Genomic DNA, 9,411 nt, shown 5'->3' on the forward strand with positions numbered 1-9,411 from the left:
AAAAATGGTGTTTGATTTGGCCAAAAATATTTTTGGCGAATAAACCTCACCAGATACCAAGTGAAGAGTTATACATCAACGAAATGAAAGGCATTTCTCACTTGCTTTAAAATCAGAATGTATATAGTTTTATTTCTTCGATTATTTTTGTAAACTTCAATACCTTTTAAATGTAATACAAAAATAAAACATTTTTAATATTGGATCACGTGGATATGTGTGGACATTATTTATATACAAATTATATTTAGAGCACAGTGTCCGGTGCTTACAGGCTTGGTGACATAGTCTGATCAAGAAATCAATTACACACAAAATCATTTTGCATCAAAATAATTTTAATAATGAGCAATACAGTACACAGGAACAGCCCTCTTTGCTACACAAAGCAAACTAATAGTTGTCTGAAAGGCACTTCTGTCTAGGAGGCTACTCTCTCCTGTAATATTGGTGGTTCACATCCAGTACTCATGGAAGGAGAAAGGCCCAATTCCAAACCCACCCCTATCCCCTACCCCCTACCCCCTACCCCACTGACCCTTGTTGATTGGATAGGCTATCCAAGGGCAATGTGGAGCTTCTACTACACTGCTTTGGTCTAGGGGGTAGAGGCTCACGGTACATTTTGGAATTGGTATCATGTCACTCTCCAAAATGGAAACCCATACTGCAGCTGTACCAACCAAGCTTTGAACCATAGTCACATTCGTCTTGTATTCATCAGTCTGCCCAATTACATCACAGTATTGTATTCACAATCAGTCAGTATTATGGATTGTAAACCATGAAACCATTTTTAAAAACATTTTTCAAGCAATAACTAACTGAATCTCCTGCAACCAGGACATATTTGCTGTGTTAAAAGGTTGTGGAAGACTGCCTCTAAAACAAAGAACTATACACAGTAAACAAAACTACCTCAGAAAATACCCATACTTCATATTGACCACTCAAAATGACTTGACTGATTCTGCGTGACTTTAAAATGACACAATAAAGGAGGTCGAAATGAAAGTGAGAAGAGGAATGATGAATGTCCATTTGACAAATGCTTCAGTATCATTGTGACAAAACAGGAAATGGTTAAAGAGATTTGACCGAGCACTTTGTAGGTTGTAATCTGAATTGATCAGATATTTCAAACGGAATGGGGCAAGAACCTGATGATTGTTATTACACTTTCAACAAAAAAAAAATCACTAACAATATGGCTTTTCTATTTGTATAAAAAAGCAAAAAAAAGCAAACGTAAAATACAAAAGACATAGAGGAACAATGGATATTGGATCGGTGCATCCTGTTTCTCAAATGTATGTTTTTCCCCTGTTTGCTTGGAATATAGACACCATCAATGTGATTGCAACAGTGCCAGTGCTCTTGCCATATACAAAAAAGCAAAAACAATGGCATTACATCAAATTACATTCACAGCAGTAAGCCACTGCAGTCCAAGGCTTCATATCCTGCCAGTCCTGCACTCATAACAAACGTGCACTTATCCACACAACAAATAAAAATATATACCATGTTGTCTAGTCTAGGCAAAGAACTATTCTACGTTGGACACGCTCAGAGATTTGTATACGAACATATTCCTCAGTGAGGCTTTGGAGCTGATAATTTTGGTGACATGCAGTGCTTCGGTATATCGAAGACACAAGATAATCGTGTGATGCAGTGGTTCTCTTGTTGCTGAGCAGAATCTGTAAACATTCCTGACCACAGGTAGACCTCAGGTAGATATCACCAGGGCTAGTCATCCTTCTTGTCTCCGTTCTCTTGAAGATTCTGGAAGGAAAGAAAAAAAAAAATGTTGCTGTATCGAAGAAATGGGTCTTAGGCACTTTTACAGAATATTGAGAGAGAGAACAGTTTCACAAAAGGCCCCAAATATGAAAATGTTTGGTAATATTGAATATCGGCCCAACCCTGCAGTATGACAATACTGTCTATGGCCCAACCCTGCAGTATGACAATAACAACTACCCAGGGCCTCTCTTGCTGATTTCCCTGGGCACTGGCTGGCTCAGGTGTGAGGGCTGTCTATTATCATAAAGTCTGGGCTATGCTATTCTTAGTCAATCTAAATGTGTTGTCTATGGGTAGAAGATGTCTATACGCTACAGTTATATACCCTTGTATAGACAGTTGTGGGCAGGCCAGTAATACATAGTTATATGCTGCATCTATAAGCTGCTAGAAGGGTGTACAGTACCTGGAGCTTCTGGTGTTCCTGCAGCAGCCTGTCGTATTCTTTGGTGAGTCCGTCTGACTGTTTCTTCATAGCCTCCACCTCTGACTGGGACTTCTTCAAGTCTGTAGGGAAAAAATATCAATCTAATCCTATTCACCGTCCACTGTTCTTGCACTGCTGACATGCCGTGGTTCAAAATTAAACACATGATTGTGTGTGTGTGTGTGTACCAACCTTCGTTTGAGGTTGTCAGCTCTCCTCTGAGCTTCTCCATCTCTTTCCTCAGCAGCTGGTTGCCCTCGACTGTGGCCTTTTCTCCCTTCCCGTCCTTCAGAGTCTGCAACAAACACCTCACCACCATTAGTCTTGCTCTAGGACCAGTTGCCTACGGTCCTACTGTAGATACTAGAGTCGTGAGGATCAATTCTGGTCCTGGAGAGCCGCAGGGCTACAGGGCTTTTGTCCCAGCTCAGCAGTGACAGAGAGTTAATCAAGCTTCAGGTGTGATGGCACTAGGCTGGGACAAAAACCTGGACCCATTGTGGCTCTCCAGGACCAGGTGTATCACTGTCCTAGACCGACTTCGTAACCTTTACCTTCTTAACCTTCTTAAGCTTGTAACACTCTTTTTGTCTCAATGACTTATACTGAGGATCGGTATCGAATGGAGATATTTACTGTGTGAAAGCTATATTGTATTAGATGCTTTGTGCCTTAGCATGGGTGATGCTAAGGCAGAGACACTGGAGACACTGGAGACACTTCACCTGTTTGAGGAGCTCGTTGTCCTCCATGTATTTCTTGGCAGCCTGGTTGGAGCTCTCGACCTGGGTCTGCAGGGCGGCCGTGGTGCCCGAGGCGGTGGCCAGTTGGTTGATCAGGGTGATCACCCGCCTCATCACCCTGATCAATGAACAGGGGTTCAGTGGGGAAAAGCTACCAGCAAACCGATGTTGACATTTCCAAATTGGTTAAAATTTGGTTAGGGTTAAGGGTTAGGGTCAGTTTTAGGTTTTGACCTAATCTGGCTGTCAATGGGATGCTGGTCAGTAAGGTCACGTTAGTCTCACCATGTTCAGAAGGCACAATGTAGCATGACAGATGTTGCATTTATAAACAAATGATGATGACAAAGGCAGGACTCACAGCCAAAGGAAGAGAGAGAACCCGGAGATGTAGAGGTTCCTCTGGGCTCTGAACAGCTTCATGTGCAGGTGGTCAAACATGTTGGGGTGCAGCTTGGGGTCTTTGCTCTGCTCCCCCCCTGAATACTTCCTCACCTCACGCACAGCATCTGCAGGGACACGGGGGGAAATATGCGTCTCAAATGACTCCTTATGTAGTGCACTACTTTTCTAATCAAATAAAACTTTATTAATCTAGCACATTTCATACAGAGCAATACGATAAACACGAGCTTGAGGAGAATGATCAAGTCATTGTGTGTCACTTTGTTATGAACCATCATGATTGTAACATGAACATACCAAGGAAGAGCACTATGAGGATTATGATCATGGTGAGGAAGAATTTGTTCCAAAATCTGGCCATTTTGTTCCATATGCTCAGCTGGAAAATTTTCTGCCATCTGTGGACCGCATGCACGCATACACACACACACACACACACACACGTCAACTAAGCATCAGTGGATTGTATATTAATTTGGGCAAAACATTGTCTGGCATTTAGCAGTTTGTAATGACCATACAGTACCTCCTGGCTGAGATGAAGGGTAGGCAGAGGATGAGGAGGACTCCAATCTCCACATACAAGAAAGTGGCCACAGCAGTCCACTGCAACGTCATCTCTAATGATAGATTCTGAAAAAGATGAAACATTTCAGCAAATCGAGTTTTCCAAGACTTGGCAGGAGCTGGTTGGTTCGTTTTGGTTTGTCTCAGCACCAGAGGCAAATTCGGGAAACTATATAGTTCCTTGTATATAGTACAATGCCCTCACATGCAAAACAACAAAGTCCCTGTGTTCAGAGATAAGCTTCTTACTCGGTGCAAAGTTCACTGGCTTATGTTATGACACGCGAATACTATGAATATATATATTTACATTTACAGCATTTAGCAGACGCCTTTATCCAAAGCGACTTACAACAAATACATTTGTTTAAGTAAGTGAATCATCTCGTGAATCATCATCCGGCATTTTGCGGACAGCAAAGCAAGAATTTCGTTGTACAGGGAAACATGTTTTCTACTGTGCATATGATAATAAACACTTTGAATCTTGAATCTATCCATCAGTCATCATCAGGAAAAGTAATCAATGCTCGGCAGTCACAATGCTACGTTTTGGGATTCTAAGGAGGCCGTCTTCTCAACTGTCCGTATCTTTACTGCGATGTGCAGGTTACATCTTTACATCCGAAAGTGACATCAGCCAGGTTGCCAGCCAGCTTAGCTAAATAGAAAACGACGCCACTTTCATGAAAAATACATAGCCTCAACAAATAATACACACATATGACGCCAAGTTCTGCGCTTAACAAAACTATGCAGCTCACCGGGATTCAATACCAAACTTGATCGACACGACTGGATGAAGAGAACAGAGAACTTTAATCGCTGCTCTTCCTTCCTCCACTTCCTGTTACAGCTGTCACTTTTTTTTGGGTCTCATTCGAATGACGTCATCTTTGTTTGCTCAAGGGGCTGCGCAGAATCTCTGATCTACAATGTGTATCCAACACAGATACAGTAAAAAAAATAAAATAATAATAATAATACAAATAAAAGATTTTGCCAAAAGACAGAACGTGGTCAAAGAGTAAGATAAAAAGCTTTTATTGGATACAAAAATTCCAAACATACATCATAATAAAATCAGACATGATGATACAATTCATGTCTCTACTGTTCCATAGGTGTTGTGGAGGTAGTCTATGACAGCAGAGGTGCTGGCCAGGGAGTTGAACACTTTTCTCTCCGGCTGAGAGCTGACCCGCTCCAACATGTACATAAGATGTTGGTGAAAGCAGGTGAAGGTGGTCCCCTGCTCCACAGAAATGTCCACCCAGTCCCAGATACACTCCAGAGGCGTCTCCTCGTAACCAGCGAACATGGCCGGGTTGGCCAACAACCCCCGCGCTGCCATCACACCTACAGGGGGGAAGGTGGGATGAGTGAGCCATTCCCATATAGATACCCTCTATATAAATCAATGTTATACTATACATGAAACCTTAAGATGTCAATTAAATTATGTATTTTCTAATCTGTCTAACCATTCATTAACACAGACTATAAGAGGAGAAACACAATGTAGTGGGATGATATCAGATCCAAGTGTACATTTTGACGTGATATAAATTGAGTGAACTATCCCTTGAATGGTGAAACAATATACATAAGTTGTCAAGTATACTGTGCGTGTCCCATCCTTTTGCCTTTCCACAGGGAAGTAACTGACTGACCGTCAACACCAGTGAGCTCGTGAGTGGTCTCCAAGTCGTGGAGGTTCCTAATGTCGCCATTGGCGATGACGGGGATGGAGAGGCTGTCCTTGATGATCTTTATGGCGTCGTGGTTGACGGGCTGGTGGCGTTCGTCTGCGGTCCGCCCGTGCACCGTGACCCAGGACACCCCGGCTGCCTCGGCCTTCTGACACAGGTCGACCGTCCGCTTCAGGTCCTTGTGAATTCTGTGGAGAAGAGAGGAAACGGTGAGTGTTTGCAAAAGGTAGCTCTAACATTCTGTAAGGGGCAAAACAGACACGGCAGTCAATCAAGACATTGCAGAGGACTTCACTGATGTGTTTTCACTGAATTACCATGACCACTATCCCTACTGTACCTTATTTTGATGGAGGCTGTGTAGTTGGGATTGTCCACTTGGTTCCTGACTTGTCGAACCATGTCTTTCACCAACTCAGGTTTGTTTATCAAGTATGCCCCATATCCCTCTGACATGGCCCACCTGAAAACAATAACAACAACACTTGTCAAATGACAATGTGAACGTACTCAGTAAAGTATATTTCATTATTTGATTTCAGCTAATCACACTACTGTGAGGCGTGGCACTGAATCAGAAACCTGTGGTGCGCAAAGACTGTGTGTGTGTGTGTGTGGGGGGGGGGGGGGGGGGGGGGGGGGGGGGGAGATGATTTCTGTGAGAGATGATTGATATGAGTTAAAGCCAATGGCTATGCGTCAGAAGTTTTGACGCGTTGGTCCACCAGACCTTCCGCATGTTGGGTGTAAGTGTCTGGGAATGAGGTTACTCTCAAATTAGTAGCACCTTTGGGGACAGCCACAGTTGAGATCCACTCCATCAGAGAAAGGTGCTACCACACAGGCTGCGTCAGCCAGGGTCTGGGCATCACTGGAAGCAAACTGCACTATCAGAGGGCGATCGGCTGGAGGGAGAGAAAGGCAAGAGTGATCAAAAATGCCTTACACGTTACAATGCTAATACTCACCCTGCGACATAGAATGTCTGACATGACACCTAAGAATACAGCTAATGCCACATCAGTCCCTAATATTACGATGAATTAGACAACTGCTGTATTAGACACTTAGACAATTGTCAACTTGGCCTCGGCCTAGTGTTTCAGTGAAAAAATACATACTTACATTCATTGGTTGTAAATTCGCTGTCTCTAGCTTTGACAGAACGCATGAAGTCTGCAGCAACTATCATTGGAGTGAAGCAAATGTCACAATCATATTTCCTCACCAGGGACCTGAATGCCAACCTGAAACGAACAGACAATTAGTTAGCCATCGAGTTCGATTTGTGCACACCATGCAATCTGCCAAGCAAGTCAACAACACAAATACATTCGTGTTTGAATGTCTTACTTTGAATACCGGACCATAGGCGCACATATTTTCAGAACTTTGCCTTTTTCAAACATGTCCATCATGTTGGTGTTAGCTGGCATCTTCTTCTACTACAGTGAACGAGCCAGTTAGCAGCTAGCTCGGTATCATCGGTGGTGCTGGTGGTGGGTTTTCTGTTAGCGAACAGTCTGACTGGTTTGTTTGTTACATACACAGCCTGTCTTCTCATGTGCCATAACAATTGAGATATCTATGACCTACAACAAAACTGATCGTATATCATGTTTTAGATATAAACTGTAGATGAAGATCCGGACAAGCAGCAAAGTTTAAAAACAACATGCGGGTAGTGGTGTTGTTTAATGGGCGTGTTCTCACTGCACAATATTATGTCGCACACATTCTACGTCATGTGGTGAAGTGGCAATCATGGAGGGGAATGGGGAAGCTTCAACTCAAGCTCTATTGAAAGATGGTAATAATGCGATATTATGGTTATGCTTTTCGCTATTCTGTACGTTACTATTACTTAACATGCGTATGTGCATATTGTTGTTGTTTTTGGTGAATTTAGCCCTTTATGTTTTCGCCTGCCGAGTTGATTCTGTGCTTGACAGCCAGCAATAACAGCATCAATGGCTTCAACCTGAATTGCTAGTAGCTAGCTAGTTACTGTTTGCTTTGACCTGCCAACTCATCAAGTGCAAAAGTAGAGTTAAAAGTATATCTCGTTTCCAGAATGCTATACGGATTTTCTCACGGAGGACTTTGACGTGAAGACGTACACAGCTCAGGCCATCCATCATGCTGTCATTGCTGAACAACTGGCCAAGTTGGCGCAGGGCATCAGCCAACTGGACAAAGAGCTGCACAGCCAGGTACTTTGCTTGGATACTGACAGTAAAGGGTATCAGGAAGGATTAATTACGTGCTTTATTGCTTTGCATTTGATCTAGAGCATACATGTAATGTGTATGTCCTCAATGATTTGTGAAATGTGAATTAGAAAACATGTTTGTGCCTTTTTTCACATTGGGAAACTTAATTCTTGTGTCAGGTGGTAGCCAGACATGAGGACTTGCTTGCTCAAGCAACTGGGATTGAGTCTCTTGAAGGTAACCTACATTTAAGTGTCTGATTTAAGAATACCTGCTATGATTTTAATTGATAGCTTTTTTGATGTGGTCTCCAAATGTATGTTGTGATTTGTATGCATTTTGTCAAATACTGAAACTATATTATACTGAAACACTAGCCTGGAACCATCACTTTGATTAGCTAAATCAAATGCTTTCATTGCAATGTCATAGGTAATCCATAGGGGGGCGCTAGAGTCACAATATTGAGTAAAGCCTCTCACATCCTTTGCCACAGAACACTTCTCAATGTTGATTGGATTCTATGTATTAAGATGGATATAAGAGAGATGGTGATTATTGTTTATACTCAATAATGGAGTTTGACATGGATGTATTGAATTGTTTGTGTAATCCTAGGGGTGCTGCAGATGATGCAGACAAGAATTGCTGCACTACAGGGAGCTGTAGACAGGTAGGTCCCCACAACCTAAACCAGGGAGATCACACTAAGATGCCCAATCCTAAATCCTCATCTAGCCCCCTAACACCTATGTTAGGCACTTTTGTGATCTGAAAGAATCTAAATATCTTGTTTGACATAGCAATATGATGAGAATTCTACCTGGGCCTAGCCTATATCAGATCACAAGATGAAGCTACTATATTACCATCTTATTGGTCTATTCACGTGCCTAGGGGCTTGTGTTCTAATGAGAATAAACTGGCAGTCATCAGGTTTTGAATTTCATCACTCAACCCCCTCTGTGTTTTCTCTTGTAGGATAAGGACTAAAATTGTTGACCCGTACAATAAGATCGTCGCCAGGACCGACCAGCTTGCCAGATTACAGGTATCCATCCTTCCTCCCTTTGGCTGAGAAACAAACACCGGTATCTCCCGTGTGGGTCGTGTTGTGCCTGTGTATATCCAGGCTCAATCACAGACCAAGATTGCCTCTCCGCCCTTTATTATCCCTCCCGCCTTTGTTCTGAGTGGCTTACGGCGCGGCATCTCATCCCTGCTCCACTCCTGCTCAGGGAGTTGATTTCCATGTTTATTGGAAAGACATATGAGGGAATATACAAACCCCCATTTGCTTATAGGTTTTGCCAAGCTTTTTCTTTTCTTTTTTCTTTTTTTCAGTTTATGCTTTTTCTAAAAGGCACAAAATGACCGCCAGCACGTATTGGAAGGGCTATAATTATTTGTTTTTATTGCCTCTGCCTATTGCAAAGACACAATTGGTTGAGGTAATGTAATGTCTCCACCAGGACAATTGCCAGGAGGCACCAGTTCTGATTTGGAAATTGGTAATGGTACAACCTTTTCTACCC

The 9,411-nt window shown here is 42.6% G+C and overlaps 2 protein-coding genes across 2 annotated transcripts; one reads left to right on the top strand and one right to left on the bottom strand.

Annotated features, from left to right (window-relative positions):
* Nucleotides 1-805: 805 nt before the first annotated feature.
* dus4l (dihydrouridine synthase 4-like) lies at nucleotides 806-7,352 on the bottom strand. Its single transcript, XM_083691848.1, has 13 exons — nucleotides 7,017-7,352; nucleotides 6,789-6,910; nucleotides 6,451-6,568; nucleotides 6,004-6,126; nucleotides 5,625-5,851; nucleotides 5,066-5,310; nucleotides 3,911-4,017; nucleotides 3,682-3,782; nucleotides 3,341-3,488; nucleotides 2,962-3,097; nucleotides 2,429-2,531; nucleotides 2,216-2,316; nucleotides 806-1,788 (listed from the first exon to the last, which is right to left on the bottom strand). The coding sequence occupies exons 1-13, from the start codon at nucleotides 7,097-7,099 to the stop codon at nucleotides 1,753-1,755; spliced, it is 1,650 nt and encodes a 549-aa protein (XP_083547974.1). The 5' UTR covers nucleotides 7,100-7,352; the 3' UTR covers nucleotides 806-1,752.
* Nucleotides 7,353-7,424: 72 nt separating this feature from the next.
* LOC310820269 (conserved oligomeric Golgi complex subunit 5-like) lies at nucleotides 7,425-9,122 on the top strand (the record flags this gene model as incomplete). Its single annotated transcript, XM_083691849.1, has 6 exons — nucleotides 7,425-7,473; nucleotides 7,737-7,876; nucleotides 8,056-8,113; nucleotides 8,495-8,549; nucleotides 8,858-8,927; nucleotides 9,009-9,122. The coding sequence occupies exons 1-6, from the start codon at nucleotides 7,428-7,430 to the stop codon at nucleotides 9,120-9,122; spliced, it is 483 nt and encodes a 160-aa protein (XP_083547975.1). The 5' UTR covers nucleotides 7,425-7,427.
* Between the last annotated feature and the right edge of the window lie 289 nt (nucleotides 9,123-9,411).

This window comes from Argentina silus (assembly GCF_951799395.1).
Source record: "Argentina silus genome assembly, chromosome: 20".
Lineage (NCBI taxonomy): Eukaryota > Metazoa > Chordata > Actinopteri > Argentiniformes > Argentinidae > Argentina > Argentina silus.

Bases quoted from the DNA above. Each gene is read 5' to 3' on its own strand.
- dus4l (XM_083691848.1), bottom strand. From the start codon at position 7,099: ATGCCAGCTAACACCAACATGATGGACATGTTTGAAAAAGGCAAAGTT. The intron at 4,018-5,065 runs GTAGAGACATGA...CATCTTTTTCAG, and splicing joins TCCACAACACCTATGGAACA to AATCTATCATTAGAGATGAC. The intron at 3,489-3,681 runs GTATGTTCATGT...GTGTCCCTGCAG, and splicing joins CCTCATAGTGCTCTTCCTTG to ATGCTGTGCGTGAGGTGAGG.